This window comes from Salminus brasiliensis, chromosome 13 (assembly GCF_030463535.1).
Source record: "Salminus brasiliensis chromosome 13, fSalBra1.hap2, whole genome shotgun sequence".
Classification (NCBI taxonomy): Eukaryota; Metazoa; Chordata; class Actinopteri; order Characiformes; family Bryconidae; genus Salminus; species Salminus brasiliensis.
In genome coordinates, this window is record NC_132890.1 from 9,518,948 (window position 1) to 9,538,157 (window position 19,210).

Below are 19,210 nucleotides of genomic sequence, written 5' to 3' on the forward strand. Positions count from 1 at the left end.
CCTGAATATTCTGCAATATTAACTTTACACTGCTTTTGCTATGAACATTGACCAGAAATGCTCACATCACTCAAATACTACAAAAATGGGGGTTTTATATAAAAATTAAAAACAGAATATATGTATTCCAGACATCTGTGTTTTTTTTTCTTTGTGAAGGTCATATCTTTCAACAAGCATCCGACTGAAGTTGTATTTTCTAGGTAAACATCTGGCTTGTACAACTTTCTGGTAGGTGCATCTGGTTCAAGCACCCAAATGCAGCATAAGAGCAGTGACTGTGGGGGTGATAGAGATGGGATCACTGGGCACAAGAGATATACCCCCTGGAATGGGCGCCAGGCTGAGGTTGGGAAGTGAAGCATGGTTTTATTGGTTAGTATTAAAGTTCTCTGCTTGCTGGGGCGTGGTGATGTAATTAAATGGCAAGTCTTGATATTCTGATTGATGAATTAGTTTTGTTTTTTTTAAACGACATAATGAATGTTCACTAATATGACCAGGGGCGTAAACTAACAAGGTGTACACGAGTTCGTTTGTGTTAAGGTTCACTTTAATGTTGAAAAACCAACTGGCTGACGATACAGGAGGCCTTCATACTGTGAATGTAAAGTTCTGCATTTCATATTTTGTATGTACATAGTTTTCTTCCTAGTTTATCATTATGTTTGTAACCAGCAAACATTGCCCCAACGTGATCTGCTATATATCAACGTTGCTACAATGTTGTCAAAATGTAGCACTGTTTACATTCTCTAAATAAGGTCCTCACAATGTTTTCACGAGTAACGTTGCTTATCATGGTATTATAGAGTTCCATACACAACACAAAAAACGAACATTTACATGGGGTCCTGGGTCCCGCGGTCATAACTTCCTAGAATATTGTCAGATAACAACTTTCTGGGAAAAAACTTTCTGAATTGCATTTCAGAGAGCACCATTCAAACAAACCAACAGTCACCGTGTTTGCTGGATATGTATTTTTTTATTAATTATTAGCTTTTTTATCGTCTCATCAGTCATATGCACTGTAACTCGAAGATAATAGACAGACAGACAGGCAGGTAGACAGACAGACAGACAGACAGATAGATAGATAGACAGACAGATAGACAGACAGACAGACAGACAGACAGACAGACAGATAGATAGATAGATAGACAGATAGACAGACAGACAGACAGACAGACAGACAGACAGATAGATAGATAGACAGACAGATAGACAGACAGACAGACAGACAGACAGATAGATAGATAGATAGACAGATAGACAGACAGACAGACAGACAGATAGATAGATAGATAGATAGATAGATAGATAGATAGACAGACAGACAGACAGACAGACAGATAGACAGATAGGTTTGTGTTCACCTGACACAGTTAGAAAGCCACACCCCCTTTTTTGTTTTTAGTGCGGACGGTGAGAAGCGTCTGCATGATTCAGAGGCTCAGGTCCGTCCCTGGTTTCCTCCTGTCACTGAGGAGCAAATCCATCTCAGACAGGGGCGCCGTGGTTGGATGACGAACGAGCAGGGACCCCCGCCACCTGTCTGGGTTTATATAAGGAGCCTCCAGCGGTAGAAACTGGAACAGGGGGACGGCATGGAGCTGAGAGAGGCGGCGGCTCTCCGGCAGCAGCGCAGGATTAAGCAGGCTATTCAGTTTCTGCACAAGGATTCCGCAGACCTGCTGCCATTAGATGGCCTTAAGAAACTGGGAACTTCTAAAGAAGGGGTAGGTCATGCTTCTGGAACATATATATAATAATCCTCCAAATGAAAAAGACGCTGTTTAAAACGCAGGGTTAAAGGTGTTGTTTTTGTCAGTTATATGATGTGTTATATTAAGTGTGTTTATTACGAAAAAGAAAACACGTTTTTACATTACATACATTATGTTTGACGTTTTAACGTAAGATTTCGTCATAGCTATTATTACGCATTTTCCTTGATAATTTGATGCGTCATTTGTGAAGCCCTATTTTGTATTATAATATTCTGTAGGTTTTATGTGTGTGTTTTTTTTTAGATAAACATGTTTTATTATTGTCTTGCTCATGACGTCATATCTTAATCCGGGGAAGCCCTGTTTTGGACATTGAGAGAGGGGAAAACTGGTGATGCGTTGAGCAAAGACGAGCCCTTCAGTGACGTAGACTAATCATGAATTATAGTAGACCTGTAAATGTGGAGGAGGATTCACCCCCCACTCCTTTACTATTCCTTTGGTGGTGTATGACAGTAGAAATGGACATTGGAGTCACTGCATGCTGTCAAAATCAGAATTAAAAAGCCCCTGGGTGTCTGGGTAGTAAGTGTTTATTTACTCAGTAAAATACTAATATAATTAAATATTAACATTAATGAAAAAAGTAGTGGTTTTACATCACAGTGTCCTTTAAAAAAATCTCTGGGAGTCTTGTATTATTTGTCAGGTATGATCCAACACCTGATTTGGTAAATCAGTGTCTGATGATGTTATATCAGGTGAGCTGGTGACGGACTTGAGAAACCAGGAGAAACCAAGACTAGCTCATAAGATATCGACTATTTAGGGTTTCTTTCAGAGATAAATGGTCAAATAAAATAGATAAAAAAATGATAAATAATAATAATTAATAAATATTTGAATAATTAAGCTAAAACCTTAGTACTGTATGTATAATTTATGTAAATAAAGTACCATAATAGATGTACATATATGACGAATATGGCTGTTGTCTCTGTTTGAGTTAAAAAAAATCTGGATTTTGAATAGGTTGAGTTGTAAATCCAGACACACTCAATTTAACCCTTTATGGTTTTCTCTCTTTAAACAGCAACCACACAATATTCTCCAGAGAAGACTGCTGGAAGCAAACTTATCACGAAACAGACTCAACAACCGCACCATGAAAGCACCTTTGAGTAGTATAGTTCAGAGCCATGGTGTAAACTGTGAGACTCAGGAGATGCAGAGCGACCTCATTCAAGTCATGGGCCAGGTAAATAGTCTTTTCTTCTGGACCTTGAATTTAGTTTCCAGTCATTGATTTTGTAATTACTAGTAATTGATTGTAACTATTGATTCATTAATTGATCACCTAGTGTCACACCTGCCTGTGATGGTTAACTCCGGGTTAACTGGTCTCTTCTTTCTGTCTTCTGTGCAGTGCTCTGGGCGGGAGGTGGTGGTTACAATCAACACTGGTTGTACATTAAATCTCATATCATCAGTCAATGTGGAGAAACTTGGGTACGTATCTACTGTAAGATGACTAACCATTCAAAAGAAACATGCAAGCTGTAGTGAAGGCAATAACAATGTCATATGGGCTCCACAGCTTGAAGGAAAAGATCATCAGCGGCAAAAGTGAGGCCGATTTAGGCCCAGTGCAGCACAACCTCCTAGCCATAGGCCAGATTGTGCTGAGTTTGGGCATTGGACAAACAAGGATGGAGCTTTTGTTTAGTGTCGTGGGTGAGTTTAATATGACTTCATCATACACAGGAAAATACATTACGGTTTGGAGGACGAAGGTTTGTGACGTCTAAGTGAAATGTGGTTTATATTGTAGAAATCGACAGGATGTTCCTCTCACTCGGCACAAAGACACTGACGGCCCTGAAGGTACAATACTCTCCAATCCCAACCAAAATGCCCACTTTAAGTGTAATTGTGTAATGGTGTAACTGTAGTGCACTGAAAAATGAGTTCCGTCCTCTTTACAGTGTGTGATTGACACTGAGAAGCAGATGCTGGTTCTTGGAAAAACTGTACGAGAGCAAGTCCATTTTGCTGAGAGACATGAAAATGAAGGTTAGACTTTCTTCTCATATGTCAGTTTGATACTCACCAGACTGTTGTTACATTCGAGTGATCTTTGTCTCACTTCTGCTCAACATTTCAGTCTCCATGGAATAGAAGAAATGTACACCTACATATTTTTTCAAGCTGGAAAAACTCAAGTTTAGATGACCTGGAGTCTTTACTGGAATCCCTGAAGTTCTCCACCAAGGCTGTCCGCTATCTCTATTGCTTCCCACACACGTCTCTACACAAACAATTGTACTGCAGAGCTCATAATGAGCTAGCTTTCCAAGCAGGACACTGCTGAATTATAAATAAAGGCCAAGTATCATTTCAGCAGCCGCACAATTACACTGAAAGCCATGTAAGCGTGACACAAGCCAGCACTAATTTGGCCAGTGACTGAAAATTGACTAGAAATTAAACTGTTGATTGTGCTAGTGGATTATAACTCAATCATAATCATCAATAATCACCACAAGCAAACGGGTGCTGCGGCCATTTACCAAAAACTCCACTCCACTATGGAAGTCTGAACATACCCATATCAGCTATAGATGCACTGATACCTTTTTAATACTCGAACAACCAGCAGTGATACTTACTTAAATGTTAGCACTGTTTATTAAAGCCCAGACCTCTACCTCCCATAAGAATCCTAATGTTGCACAGATTACAGCGGCACATTTGCTGCCATGTTTACATTTAAGGAAACAGAATCCCAAGTACAGATACGTGTTCAGCTCTGGAAACCTGGATGTAGCCAGTTCTGTGTACAGTATGCTTTACACTGTTCATAGCTCCTTTTTAGTCATTTGTAGTACGGCTTTAGGCCTGATATTCTAATATACAGGTTATTATCTATGGTCTACTCCAGTGTTTCTCAACTAAGTCCTCCGGGCCAACCGGACAGTCCATGCATTCGCTCTGTACCAGCTCCCAATACACCTAGACCAAGAGATTTAGAATACTAAAGGTACAGGTGTAGTGGGAGCCAGATCATAGCAAACATGGGGAATGTGAACAACTTGGAGGAGTAACACCGGTCTATTTTGTAGTGATTTGTACAATCCTAGTAAAAGTGATTGCTGTTGTTTAACTATTTATATTAATATTTTAAAAAAGCATTATGTTGTCAAGTAGTTTGCTTGCTTCAACAGGCCTGATTCAACTGATCACTTAAAGGGGAATTAGACAGACTTTTCTGTGTAATGAAATGATTAGACTGTTCAGTGTCTCCAACAGCAGATCAATGTATCTAAATCGCACAAAATGAAAATATGCTACCTGATGCCCAAGACATTGTTTTTTATGATAGTTTTTAGATAAAATCTGGCTTAAAACATACATTTTAAAATACACTCAGGGCAAGGAGAGATACTGGGGTAACATCTCACCTTCTGGGGAAACAGCACTGTCCTCCCTGTGGCAGACAGAGCCTGATAACCTGGCTACATCAATAAAAGCCCTTGGATAACATGCAGGCAAAATAGTCCCCATGAGAGAAACCTTTTCAGCGGTATAATGCACTGCCACTATGCCACTCTGGCCAGGGTACGGTGGAGCTGGAGACCCGGCATTTTGTCCGGCTGCAGTTAAAAAAGAGGCGGTGGCTGGCTTTGCATGCATTAAAGGAGTCCTGTTAAATTCTTACCCTTCTAGTATCGGGAGCATTGCTAGTACTAGGGGGAGCTATGAAGGGGTGGGTTAACTGGCAGTACCAAATTGGGTGAAAAAGGGGAAAACTGTAAACTCACTGGTAGCTGATGACACAGAAATCTGTCACAACCATTATAAATGAATCTAGCTCAGTAAGGTTCTGTATAAGGAGCCATTCAGTGATTCTGTTTTTGGGATAGCTGAAGTTCCCCTTTGTTGATCCAGTTCAGTCGAGTATGTCACAGCAGGGAGAACACTAAACTAGGTTAGGTTCGGTTTACTTGATTTAGCACTCGGTAGGCCTAAGTAGACTAGTAAAATGACTGGTATTCACATGTGTTGCCTTGATAGCACAAAGTTTACAAAAGTGTTCTGTATGTTTATGATCAGAATACTTCACTAGACCGTTGTATTGATCTCGTCATGTAGCCTGTTTTTTGTCAAGTTTGCTTTAATTAAATAAACATTTTAACGCTTTCATGTTATTCTCTCAATTATTGAACTGTGTGAGGAACAAAGGCTTTATTATGAAGGGTCATGAGGTCAGTACAGTGGTATGAGTATCAAGGATGAGTATAAATGAGTTATTTCTATTGTTTTTAATTGATTAAATTGATATTTCCCAGATCAAGTGAAGTGAATCATTGCACCAGTAGACTCTATGCTAATGACTGTGGGTTTGACACAGGCCGTCATGGGCTGACCTTCACAGCAGACAGATACTCGACATGAAGCCAATTACTGGAAACTACCTTCACATGTCTGCCACAATCACGCCGCTAATCCGCTAGAATATTCTGTTTAATTAGGCTCTGGTATTTTGTGAGTTATGAAATTTTGCTATAATGAAACAGTTCATGTGTTTTATAACCTATTCTATTAAAACGAATATAAGCACTGTGTGATGTTGTTGCTGCCCACATTCTGCCATCTCACCACTAGGTGGGTCTACTGAAACTGCTCTAAGTCATTAGTCACAGGGGTGCCTCACTATGGCAACCCCCATACACAACAAGAGCCCAGTGGACTTCTCTGGGAGAGGATATGAGCACACTGGGGAATTCATGAAGGTAGGCCTGTGATAGCTTTTTCCATTCCTTCCTTCAATACATTCACAGAGTAAACAAGCCAGGTAGACCTTACTTACGGCCCTCTGTTGCAGAAGGAGGATGGCAACTATATGCGAGCTTACCGACAGCAGTCGAAGTCTCATCCCTGTCCTTATGGGAAAGGACAGGAATGTCACCCTTATACTGGACACTTCCGAGGCTATGACTGCTGTTTTGGGGACAGTGAAGAATCTGATTATTCAAACTCTACTCGCCAAGGCTTCGCTCAGGAACTCCCTCTTTAACATCATTACTTTTTCATATAAGGTGTCTTCTTACCTTCAACAAGCTACTGTGAAGCTGCTTCCACTGTGATGTATTGGGGTGGTTTAAAAAGGATAAAGATATGCTGCAGAATTAATCATTTTTCACAGTAGTTTCTTTGGAGTAATCCCGACTTTGATTCCATAATCTTTTAAAAGGGGGTTCTATAAAGGGACAGGGCTCCATTTGTCTTACCTGCAGCCCTTTTGGGTCCTATTATGTGTTTTGAGTACTGGAAAGAAGCAGATATTACTGTCCATGGTAGATGATGTATGCTATAGACTGAAACACTGGAGTGTTCCTTTGAAAAATCATAATTTGAAAGGTGGTTCTTCAGTATTGGCACCTATTTCTAACGGTCTAATATAAGATACTCTGTACTGTACCTTCGTAACTAGGTAACACCATGGTCTGATCACATGGTTCCTTGTGCCCCTGACACGGTGTATGAAGCCCTAGGCTGGATCCACACCCTCAGAACCAGCCCTGGAAAAGATCTCCTGACGTCACTCACAACCGCATTCTCTGACCCTGCCTGTCAGTCTGTCCACCTTGTGACTAACAGTCTCCCAGACAACCCGGAGAAGTGCCTGAGTGCACTGTCTGCCGGTGGGACACGCCCTGTGCACACTTTTCACATAGCTGAAAAACAGGCCTTGGACAGTGACACTCTGGATTTCCTGAAGTGCTTGACCTCTGCCACTAGAGGGAGCTGTTATAGGCTGTCTCTAAACTTAGACCGCGCAGGAGAGCAGGTGAGGCCCAGGGTGCCATCTGAGAGGTTGTTGATGTGCATTTATATTCTCATTTTAATATATTTTTCATTAATCACAGGTAGATCTGCTGCACTCAGCAGAACACCAGATCCTAGAGCCGTCATTCTCAGAGGACAGGGGCTGCCAGGCCTTGCATTACAGCCCAGTGCAAGCAGTCTGTCTCTCACCATACTGGTACGCTCACTATGTCCTTGCTAGGGTTGGGAGGGTTACTTTAAAAAGGTATTCAGTTACAGATTATAGATTAACTGTTAAAAAATCCAAAGTATTACTATATTGAAGTAAAGCATATGCTTTGGGCTTTGCTCAAGGGCCCAGCAGTGGCAGCTTAATGGACCTAGGTATCGAACACACAACTGGGATCAATGACCCAGTGCTCTAACCACTGAGTCGTCAAGGCCCCTTGAGCAAGGCCATTTACGGCCTCTACTCCTGAGGTGTTGTAGCATGGCTGACCCTAGGCTCTGACTAGGGCTTTTAAAGCTGGGATATGTGAAGAGAAGAATTTCACTGTCCTGTAGAAGTATAAATGACAATAAAAGCTAATTATAATTACAATACATTACAGTTAGGGGCGGGACGGTGTGAAGTCAAAAGAGAGTTTCAGCTTTTAGAAGGTACAATACACAATTTGAGGGACAACATAGGGCAGCTATTCAGATACAGTCAAATATAGGCTGTTTAAATGAATAGAAATAGGCAACACATTTAAATTATGAATGTTTTTAATACATAAAACTTGGAATTATTATTATTATACATTATTATTATTATTATTATGATTATTGCTGAGTTTAAAATGAAAACAAATATCTGTGTCAATTTTTTTATCATTTCTAATTATAAACCATAAGAAAAAAGATGAAAAAGGAGTTATGTGGCTAAAATAAACAGCAAATATGCATTTCTTTCCAGGTGTTCTCCTAGAAATCCTTTTAGTGCAACGCCATGTATTTCAGCAAGGGTGCTGAGAGGGGCAGAGTTCTTTCCAGGCTGCCGAGTGTTAGCCAGAAGAGAGGCAGATGGATTTTACTACCTAGGGACAATTGTACACCAGCTACAGGTAAGACAATAAAAATACTGAAAAAAATATATAAAAATCCTCAAATATTCTTTCACATCACAAAATCAAGACACTGGAAAATATTTTCAATGCTTTTAAAAATTATGAATTGTCTGTTCCATTTACTGCAGGACAGGGGAGGCCTCTTTATGGTGGCATTTGATAAGATAGGGCACAGAGTGGACTGCACCTCTGAAATGGCACTGCCCCAGCCAATATGCCAGCCTGACATGGTCAATTTAACTCAGGGATATGGACACAGTATTGTACCTGGAGACACAGTGTTAGCTCCCTTTGAGCTGCAGATGAGCAGGTACGGGCCTGGCAGGATCGTTTCGGGGATGGAGTTAAGAGACCCACTGAAGGGTAAGGCTTGTCCCATTTAAACTAAACTACCTCAACCACGGGTTCCCAAACTTGGTCCTGTCGAGCTTTAACCCTAATCAACACACAGTATAGGGACTCTAGGTAGATGGTAGATCTCCAGAACCAAGGTTCAGGACCTCTGATCTTAAAAAAAAAAAAAAAAGTAAAAGTAATCAATTTTAATAGTTCAGAATCAATTTGGCGATTCCCCTCCTCAAACACACTTGATTCAACTCACCAGTTGAATCACTCATGGAGGACTGCAGCTCTCCATGAGCAGAGAGTGAAAAGTCTGTTCTTATTTCAGGTGGAGAAGGGAATGGACTTTTGGTCCTCTTTTGGAATGGATTCAGAACACATGTACCCAATAACTTAGCTGTGTGGATACCAGCCTCTCACCATGAGCGAATTATCAGGGAACTCCAGTCTCACGTCCTTTTCAGACCATCATGCTGCTTCAGCCAAACTCACTGTAGTCAAATGAATTGGACACCAGTCTGCCGCATGCATCACTGTCTCTCAGCTGCTTCTGCCCGGTGTCACTGTCCGATTAAGAGCTGCCTACCTCCGACCTCATCTTTTCTCAGCAACCAGGGGCAGGAGAAGTCAGAAATGAATACTGACCAACTGAAGGAACTGCAGAGCTCTCAAGAAACACAGATACCGTCTCCTTCACCATCACCCTCAAGCACAAGTGAGGGCGAAGAGGAAAATGAAGGGTTAAAAGCCACAAGGTCTGAGATGGTGAGCCGTTCAGTGAACACAGAGATATCATGCCTGAGCAAGGCCTATGCTGAGACACAAGGTAAACCTGCCTGGAGGTACTGGAGGAGAGGAGCTCCAGAGCCACACCACAAACAACCAGGTAATAGTGTCTGTAATTAAGGCATATGCTCTGATCTTCCATAACATTAGCACCACTGCCAGGTGAAGTGAAAAAAAAAAAGTCCTGGTGCCTTAAGAGGTCTTGTTGAGTCCATGCCTCAAATGGTCAGATCTGTTGGGGTCACAGGGGTGACCTACTCAATAAAAAAAGGCAGGTGATGCTAATACTATGGCTGATTGGTATATACAGTTATATGTGGGCCTTTACCTGTTTTTACAGTTATACGAAAAGGTTTAATTGAAATAATTGAGCTAATAGGACATGGGACATCCTAACTTGTCCTGGGTTTTACTTTTAGGAAGATTTTCATTTGACTGTACATTCATTTGTACATTTACCACCACCGAATCCTGTGTAGGCCATTCTGTCTAGATCAGGGCCGTCCAAAGTGTGGACCACAGGCCAGGTTTGGCACAGAAGGACATGTGATTTGACCCAACCTTAAAGTTACCTTCACCCCTCACCAATTAAGAGAACATACATGTTTTTAATAATAATTAAATCTTATTTTAGAACATAGCATTTTGAGAACCCTCCCTTAGGTTTGCGCACTTCTAGTGAAGATGCTACATGAAATCACCTGACAAAATAGATCAGAGCAACTGTTCTTCTAGAACAATAAATAGTCCCAAGTTACTTCAAATTAAACCTTGCATTAACCTACATTAAAAGTTATGAATGGTTTTTAACCAATGTTCTGCTATTTCTCAGGGAGGGAGGCCAGATCTCCAAATGGAAGCTATTCTTGGCCAGAAAAACTCAAGAGACATCAAGAATATTCTTCGTCCAGTCCTCCAGCCACAAATAACAGCTCATTATTTGAACTGGTTCCTGGTTCGGTAAGAAGAGGTGTAACAGTACAGGATATTTTTGACTGGACTAAACAACCAGCTTCTAAAGGTGTATCACCACTAGCTTTTGCATTGAGCAAGATTTCGGTTAAACATCATTATAAGTAATGCCAAACGGGAAGGAAAAACATTTGTATGGACTGTGGACTGTGAGAATGTGAAGAACATGTGCAAAAAATTCCAGCAAATTCTGATGTGATATAAAAAATAATGTGTTTATTTCATCACCATTTATAAATTATAGAATTAAAAAACATGCACATACTGAGTCTCCTGATATCCTTTAAAAATTCTATACTGATCATAAAAAGTCCAGTGCATTAAACATACATGTAAACACATTAAGGCACATTTTAGAAGCGAAAGGAAGAGCTTACACACCTGTGGTCAATCTCAATGCAATTTTAGTGCAATCATTGCCTTTATATCCTGGCCAGCTGCTTCACTGTCCAGGCATGTGGAACTGGAATGGAACAGTGCCAAACCATGATGACGATCGAGAGGTCAAAGGTCAAATGCAAGTCTCTTGCTCTCCCCTGCACCGATGTGGACAACTCTGGTCTGTGGACCAGCATCCTGCACTGCTGCTGTGATGGAGTAAGTGCCCGGAGACACTTCAATCAGGAAGTCCTCCGGCTCAGACAAACCCTTTATAAACATTGAGAGAAACAGAGAGGACTTGACGGCATACATGAGGCTTATACATGAGGCATAATAGTGGCCATGAGGTGAATTATAACCCATCCTTAATCATCATTCATAATTTGATTAGAAAATGTATGGGTCTCTGGACACTGCTTACAGCACAATGAGCTTTCCTGGAGGCCTCAGCTGCTGGCCGAGGTTGACCTGAAGGAAACCGCTGAGCGTGAAAGCGGCACACATGGCTTTTCTCTTGCTCGCTGACCTTTGCCGATCTTGAAGATTCGTAAAAGTTCTGCAGAGGAAAAACACAAGGTTTGACTTTCTGGTTGCAGAAGTGCAGAAGTGAGAAAGACGGGAAGACTACCTTACCTTGCACTCATAGGTAGTTTCGGACATGTGCTGCACTATCCTGGAAAAAGCACGGTCCAAGTCCAGGCTGGTATGGATGCAGGGGTATTCCTGGACATTTAAACGAATAGACAGCCTCAAGTAAACACCTGGAAGATGTATGTCTACATATTGTACATAATCCCAGTTCAGAACTGCAGCAGACTGTACCTCAGCGTGCTTCTCTTTGGCACTGTGCTTCCGGTTTGCCCGTCTCACGCTCGGCCAGTCTACAGACCGCCTTTTGGCTCTTTCCAACACCTCAAGTCCAAGTTTAGACGAGCGCTGAAGTGAAGACTCCAGCCAAGACTGCCCTGCCATGGATGGTGGCCGCCTCATCACCACCTCTGAACAAGGGGGTCAAGTTCACAAGACAAATTCTCAGACGCTCTGGTCACTCATTTATGACATCACAATGTGGACAATGTTGTATTTGTGGAAATGTAGCTAGTTTTACTTTTCGTTGCTCAACTCTCAAAAACCTTGTATCTCCAAAATGGCAGCTTTACAGGAGAAGTAAGAAACCTTCTCAACTTTCAATGGAAGTCAATGTAAAAAGTTTTTTTTTTTTTTTTAAAGTAATATTTAATCAGATTTTGGAGCATTTATATTGGTCCATGCATTATGCAAATTTAAAACAATAAGAAAAATAACTGGCAGATTCACACTGCCAAAAAAGTACAAAAGTCATTAAAAAATTGAAGCTACTTTTACTTGAACTTGGGGTCAAGGTCCAATTAGGTGCCCAATCACATTAATGAAGATAGCTCGTCTAGAGTCTAGACATGCGCTGTAAGTCATCTCGCTAATTTAGACTATATGGATGAAGCACATCCACACAGTAATATTATAGCGCGGGGAATCGAAACAGCTAATCTTCACGTAAGACTTTATTTACACAAACGAGACTACTATCCTTCAGACATCCGCCTTTGTTTTACCTTATGAAGTCTTATCGACGTCCAAACGTTGTTAAAACTGAACCGTGAAGCAAACTAAAAAACTGGGCGTGGGAAATGTAAAAGTGAAGGGGGTAAATGTGTCTCTTCCTCTCCCGTGTGCTTCTGGGTAATGTAGTTCTTTTTTCCGCGGCAAAAAGAAACGCAATAAAATCCGTGTTTCTAATTTATAGCATAAATTTATAGCATATAATTATAACATATAGCACTACTTAATCATTAAAACTGACATTTATGAAGCTTTTATTTAATATTTTGCTCAATACGAGGCAAACCTCTTTGGTACGTTCATAAACTCTGTCGCCCTCTGCTGGCAATATAATAGAAAGCGATTATTTGCTGTTTGTGTGTTGGTGTTGGTGGTGCTCTACAACCACTGAGCATTTTATTACTAAGTACACCTGTACACCTACTCATTTAGGCTGCTGTCTAAACGGTCAATCGTGTGGCAGCAGTACAGTGCATAAAATCATGCAGACGTGGGCCAGCAGCTTCAGGTTACGTTCCCATTAACCATCAGAATAGGAAGGGAAATGTGGTCTCTGTGACTTCAAATGTGGCATGATTGTTAGTGTCAGGTATGCTGGTTGGAGCACTGCTAATCTCCTGGGATTTACATCTAGTGAGCAGCAGTTCAGCAGACGAAAATGCCTTGTTGATGAGACAGGTCAACAGCGAATGACCAGACTGCTGACAGCTGACAGAAAGGCTACACTAACTGAGATAACCACTTTGTACAGTTGTGGCGAGCAAAAAAGCACCTCAGAATACACAGCACGTCCAACCTTGAGGCGGATGGGCTACAGCAGCAGAAGACCACGTCGGATTACACATCTGTCAGCCAAGAACAGAAAGCTGAGGCTGCAGTGGCCACAGGATCAGCAGGATGGGACCGGTGAGGACTGGAGAAATGTTTACCTGCCCTGATGAACCTTGATTTCTGCTGAAGCACACTGATGGTAGGGTCAGAATTTGGCACCAACAGCATGAATCCACAGACCTAACCTGCCTTGTGAGAACAGTCCAGACTGATGGAGGTGGTGGAAGACCCTTTGGGCCTGTTAATACCAGTCACAGCGACTTCCAGCATGATGATTACTGGATGTAAATCCATTAGAGGACCCTTAGGATGTGGAAAAATAAGATACTCCTGGCATAAGAGTGCTCCTGAAAAATCTGTCGAAATTTTGATGCATGTCAGACTCTCAAAGGAATGTTTCCAAGACCTTAAGGAATTCATGCCATAAAAATGAAGCTGTTTTGAGAATAAAGTGAGCCCCTCCCTAGTGTTATTACAGTGTTTCTAATAAAGTGCTGAGTGTGCGCTTCTGTTTAAACATACCCAACAATTCTAACTATGCCAAGTATTTATTCCTGGCAAGTCACATGATTTCAGGTGTATCCAATCCCTACTCCAACCCTTGGCCTCTCTGGCCACAGGTGGTCCCTTCCTTGGAGACTTATATGATATGATAATGCTATAGCTGTGGGTATCTTTAAAAGCCAGAAAAGATCCCTCTGCATAAGCCTCTTTGCAGTGCTTCAGCCGTCTGAGCAGTACTTAAACAGCACACACTTTAACGTAGGAGCGAGAGAGTTTAAGAGGATCGCGGCTGGTTAAGAGGGTTACTATGCTGAGTTGTCTGATGTTCATGGCTATGTGGACGTTACGTGTTTGGATGATCGGGAGCCAGGCTAGCCAGCTGAAGCTGCTGAATATGTCAGCAACAGCAGGTATGCAGTAATTCCTCCACATGTGCAGTCCTGCAGTGGCTCCTGTTGGCCACAGTATACGTAGTTACATAACTGGATGAGGAAATGTTATGCATAAAGCACATTTAAGACACGTGTTGGCCATAAAGGAACATACAGGACACAGGTGCACAGTACACTAGGGAAGGGTGCTGCCAGGGAATTTGGGCCCCCTCTAACAATTCTGCCAAATATTGAAAATACCAAATAATAATAATAATAATTATTATTATTATTAGTGCTGTTGTTGGGTTGTTTGTTTTTGGTCTTATTTACTTATCTTTTTAGCCTTTCTTTTGAACATCCAAGGAAGCAAATATTGTAATGTTCACTAATCAAAGCTAAACACTGATATATCATTTCTTCATATGTTAACATCTGACTGTCGGTTCTCAATTTTTATTTTTCTATTTTTATTATCCCCCCCTCCCCCCCCCCTTCTTCCCCTTACCCCTATTGTGCATATTTGTCTTGTTCCATCACAAATAAAACAATAAATAAAATACAATAAAAACTATAAAAAGTATTATCACAGCTATAAACAATCTGCTAAACTGTTCATTAAGGGCGCTAGAAACAAAGTTTAGGCTTTCAATTGCAGCTGAGACGTGCAGTTCACCTGTGTAGACATTTGGTTCATTTTGCTTAAATACTTTTAAAGATGTCCTGGAATGAAAAACTGAAGATATCTTGGCATAGTTGAACAATGAGAGTTCAGTACATGGTAACACTGAGGTTCTGGAGCCTCTGGAGCAGCTAAAAGCTAACGCTAGGCCGACTGAAGTAGACAAAGATGTTATCCGGTGAGCATGAGCAGGTGGAGCAGCTAAAAGGCCGGCCCACGCAAAGCTGCTGAGACAGCCTTGTGGCTACAAGCTTATTAGCTAGGCCTACCAGCTACCATCTCTACCTCTACCTGCTAATCGCACACTGTGCCCATTCGAACAGAGAGGACCCAGAGAGGACAGCAACATTATGCGGTAAGGTTAGGCTATGTTAGGAAAAGGTATGTTGCCACTGTGGGCCGTCTTGGTGACTTAAACCAGCCAATCAGAGCAGAGCTCATAGTTCTTTTGCAGGAGCCCGCTATCAAAGCAAAAATAAGCGTGTTTCATTATGAGGCAAAGTAACAGGGTGGTAAACAGTTTTGTAAAACCATATCATAGATTTCATAGAAGCATTCGTTTGTGCATCACTCTCCGCTACAGCACTTGATTTTTCTCCAGCTAAAAATAATCAGAAAAGCCCAAATGGCTTTGTCCCAATATTGCATGCTGCTGTCGTCATTGTCATCATTGTTGTTGTTGCTGTTGACTCAGTCAGAGCGTGCCTGGCTCGTGGCTTAGGTTCTGAGTCATGAAAGATTCACAGAGCACTCAACAGCACCTGAAATAATAGCTAGATTAGGGAGCAGCAGAGCCGGACCACGGGCTTATCTTTGCTTACTGAAGCCGGAGAATTCAGCTCACACTGATTTAAAAATAGTGTCACTGCTATTGTGGCTCCAGCGCAGCCCTCCCACACACACACTCTCACACACACACAACGCCTTTCACATCCACCGTGCTCATCCAACTGAACTGACTTCACAGTGTAGTGTTTCATCCACGTGCCGTCCACAGATGCCATCTGCTGCTGCTAGATACACACACAAACACACACACACACACACACACACACACCACTTTTAATCTGCTGCAGGGTTTACAAGCAAACACACTGTAAACTCATTTTACGCACTGATGTGTTATAACAGATTAAATAATAGGGAGTATACACACACACACACACACACTCTTTCTCCCTCACACACACACACACACACAGAAATCATCAGTATCTCTCTCTCACACACACACACACAGAAATCATCAGTATCTCTCTCTCTCTCTCTCACACACACAGAAATCATCAGTATCTCTCTCTCTCACACACAGAAATCATCAGTATCTCTCTCTCTCACACACAGAAATCATCAGTATCTCTCACACACACAGAAATCATCAGTATCTCTCTCTCTCACACACACAGAAATCATCAGTATCTCTCTCTCACACACACAGAAATCATCAGTATCTCTCTCTCACACACAGAAATCATCAGTATCTCTCACACACACACAGAAATCATCAGTATCTCTCTCTCACACACACAGAAATCATCAGTATCTCTCACACACACACAGAAATCATCAGTATCTCTCTCTCACACACACAGAAATCATCAGTATCTCTCTCACACACACAGAAATCATCAGTATCTCTCTCTCACACACACACACACAGAAATCATCAGTATCTCTCTCCCACACACACAGAAATCATCAGTATCTCTCTCTCACACACACAGAAATCATCAGTATCTCTCTCACACACACAGAAATCATCAGTATCTCTCTCTCACACACACACAGAAATCATCAGTATCTCTCTCTCACACACACAGAAATCATCAGTATCTCTCTCTCACACACAGAAATGATCAGTATCTCTCTCTCACACACAGAAATCATCAGTATCTCTCTCACACACACACAGAAATCATCAGTATCTCTCTTTCTCACACACACACACACACACAGAAATCATCAGTATCTCTCTCTCTCACACACACACACACACAGAAATTATCAGTATCTCTCTCTCTCTCTCTCACACACACACACACACCACTTTTAATCTGCTGCAGGGTTTACAAGCAAACACACTGTAAACTCATTTTACGCACTGATGTGTTATAACAGATTAAATAATAGGGAGTATACACACACACACACACACACACTCTTTCTCCCTCACACACACACACACACAGTAATTATCAGTATCTCCATCTCACCCACACACACACAGAAATCATCAGTATATCTCTCTCTCACACACACACAGAAATCATTAGTATCTCTCTCTCTCTCACACACACAGTAATCATCAGTATCTCTCTCTCACACACACACACAGAAATCATTAGTATCTCTCTCTCTCTCTCACACACACACACACACAGAAATCATCAGTATCTCTCTCTCACACACAGAAATCATCAGTATCTCTCTCTCAAACACACACACAGAAATCATCAGTATCTCTCACACACACACAGAAATCATCAGTATATCTCTCTCTCACACACACACAGAAATCATTAGTATCTCTCTCTCTCTCACACACACACAGTAATCATCAGTATCTCTCTCTCTCACACACACACAGAAATCATTAGTATCTCTCTCTCTCTCTCTCACACACACACACACAGAAATCATCAGTATCTCTCTCTCACACACAGAAATCATCAGTATCTCTCTCTCAAACACACACACAGAAATCATCAGTATCTCTCTCTCACACAGAAATCATCAGTATCTCTCTCTCTCTCACACACACACACACACACACAGAAATCATCAGTATCTCTCTCTCTCTCTCTCTCACACACACACACACACACAGAAATCATCAGTATCTCTCTCTCACACAGAAATCATCAGTATCTCTCTCTCACACACACACAGAAATCATCAGTATCTCTCTCTCAAACACACAGAAATCATCAGTATCTCTCTCTCACACACACACACAGAAATCATCAGTATCTCTCACACACACACAGAAATCATCAGTATCTCTCTCTTACACACACACACAGAGAAATCATCAGTATCTCTCTCACACACACACAGAAATCATCAGTACCTCAGTATCTCTCTCACACACACAGAAATCATCAGTATCTCTCTCTCTCACACACACAGAAATCATCAGTATCTCTCTCTCTCACACACACAGAAATCATCAGTATCTCTCTCTCTCTCACACACACACACACAGAAATCATCAGTACCTCAGTATCTCTCTCACACACACAGAAATCATCAGTATCTCTCTCACACACACAGAAATCATCAGTACCTCTCTCACACACACACACAGAAATCATCAGTATCTCAGTATCTCTCACACACACACAGAAATCATCAGTATCTCTCTCTCTCACACACACAGAAATCATCAGTATCTCTCTCTCACACACACACACACACACAGAAATGATCAGTATCTCTCTCTCACACACACAGAAATCATCAGTATCTCTCTCTCACACACACAGAAATGATCAGTATCTCTCTCTCTCACACACACAGAAATCATCAGTATCTCTCTCTCACACACACACAGAAATCATCAGTATCTCTCTCTCTCACACACACAGAAATCATCAGTATCTCTCTCTCACACACACACAGAAATCATCAGTACCTCTCTCACACACACACAGAAATCATCAGTATCTCTCTCTCACACACACAGAAATGATCAGTATCTCTCTCACACACACACAGAAATGATCAGTATCTCTCTCACACACACACAGAAATCATCAGTATCTCTCTCTCTCACACACACAGAAATCATCAGTATCTCTCTCTCACACACACACAGAAATCATCAGTATCTCTCTCTCTCACACACACAGAAATCATCAGTATCTCTCTCTCACACACACACAGAAATCATCAGTACCTCTCTCACACACACACAGAAATCATCAGTATCTCTCTCTCACACACACAGAAATCATCAGTATCTCTCACACACACATTAATCATCTCTTTCTCACACTCATATTCTTTTACACTCCCACACCACACACACACTTACACACACACAACCTTCCTCCCTACCCCCCCCCCCAC

The 19,210-nt window shown here is 41.5% G+C and overlaps 3 protein-coding genes across 5 annotated transcripts; 2 read left to right on the forward strand and 1 right to left on the reverse strand.

Moving 5' to 3' along the window:
- The first annotated feature begins 1,434 nt into the window (after positions 1–1,434).
- Positions 1,435–5,933, forward strand: LOC140575105 (nuclear receptor-interacting protein 3-like). Its single transcript, XM_072695264.1, has 7 exons — positions 1,435–1,742; positions 2,827–2,991; positions 3,160–3,242; positions 3,331–3,467; positions 3,565–3,617; positions 3,719–3,806; positions 3,898–5,933. Exons 1-7 carry the CDS (start codon positions 1,611–1,613, stop codon positions 3,909–3,911), a joined length of 672 nt encoding a protein of 223 aa, XP_072551365.1. The 5' UTR covers positions 1,435–1,610; the 3' UTR covers positions 3,912–5,933.
- A 549-nt stretch (positions 5,934–6,482) lies between these two features.
- c13h11orf16 (chromosome 13 C11orf16 homolog) lies at positions 6,483–11,027 on the forward strand. 3 transcript variants are annotated; one of them, XM_072695090.1, is made up of 8 exons: positions 6,483–6,526; positions 6,619–6,832; positions 7,228–7,584; positions 7,664–7,779; positions 8,521–8,668; positions 8,800–9,034; positions 9,342–9,899; positions 10,632–11,027. In XM_072695090.1, the coding sequence occupies exons 2-8, from the start codon at positions 6,626–6,628 to the stop codon at positions 10,877–10,879; spliced, it is 1,869 nt and encodes a 622-aa protein (XP_072551191.1). In that variant the 5' UTR covers positions 6,483–6,526; positions 6,619–6,625; the 3' UTR covers positions 10,880–11,027. The 3 variants fall into 3 exon arrangements, with proteins under 3 accessions (XP_072551191.1, XP_072551190.1, XP_072551192.1); XM_072695089.1 differs by having other exon boundaries at positions 6,495–6,832; XM_072695091.1 differs by lacking the exon at positions 10,632–11,027 and having other exon boundaries at positions 6,495–6,832; positions 9,622–9,746.
- On the reverse strand, positions 10,966–12,847 carry akip1 (A kinase (PRKA) interacting protein 1). The gene is made up of 5 exons (XM_072695092.1): positions 12,745–12,847; positions 11,975–12,150; positions 11,786–11,875; positions 11,574–11,708; positions 10,966–11,419 (listed from the first exon to the last, which is right to left on the reverse strand). The coding sequence occupies exons 2-5, from the start codon at positions 12,140–12,142 to the stop codon at positions 11,276–11,278; spliced, it is 537 nt and encodes a 178-aa protein (XP_072551193.1). The 5' UTR covers positions 12,143–12,150; positions 12,745–12,847; the 3' UTR covers positions 10,966–11,275.
- Positions 12,848–19,210: the final 6,363 nt, after the last annotated feature.

Excerpts from the sequence above, each read along its gene's own strand:
- LOC140575105 (XM_072695264.1), top strand. The coding sequence starts at position 1,611 with ATGGAGCTGAGAGAGGCGGCGGCTCTCCGGCAGCAGCGCAGGATTAAG. Across the intron at positions 2,992-3,159 it reads TCATTCAAGTCATGGGCCAG|TGCTCTGGGCGGGAGGTGGT; the intron begins GTAAATAGTCTT and ends TCTTCTGTGCAG. Across the intron at positions 3,243-3,330 it reads GTCAATGTGGAGAAACTTGG|CTTGAAGGAAAAGATCATCA; the intron begins GTACGTATCTAC and ends TGGGCTCCACAG.
- c13h11orf16 (XM_072695090.1), top strand. The coding sequence starts at position 6,626 with ATGGCAACTATATGCGAGCTTACCGACAGCAGTCGAAGTCTCATCCCT. Across the intron at positions 6,833-7,227 it reads TCATTACTTTTTCATATAAG|GTAACACCATGGTCTGATCA; the intron begins GTGTCTTCTTAC and ends CTTCGTAACTAG. Across the intron at positions 8,669-8,799 it reads CAATTGTACACCAGCTACAG|GACAGGGGAGGCCTCTTTAT; the intron begins GTAAGACAATAA and ends CATTTACTGCAG.
- akip1 (XM_072695092.1), bottom strand. The coding sequence starts at position 12,142 with ATGAGGCGGCCACCATCCATGGCAGGGCAGTCTTGGCTGGAGTCTTCA. Across the intron at positions 11,876-11,974 it reads CCAAAGAGAAGCACGCTGAG|GAATACCCCTGCATCCATAC; the intron begins GTACAGTCTGCT and ends TTAAATGTCCAG. Across the intron at positions 11,709-11,785 it reads AAACTACCTATGAGTGCAAG|AACTTTTACGAATCTTCAAG; the intron begins GTAAGGTAGTCT and ends TTTCCTCTGCAG.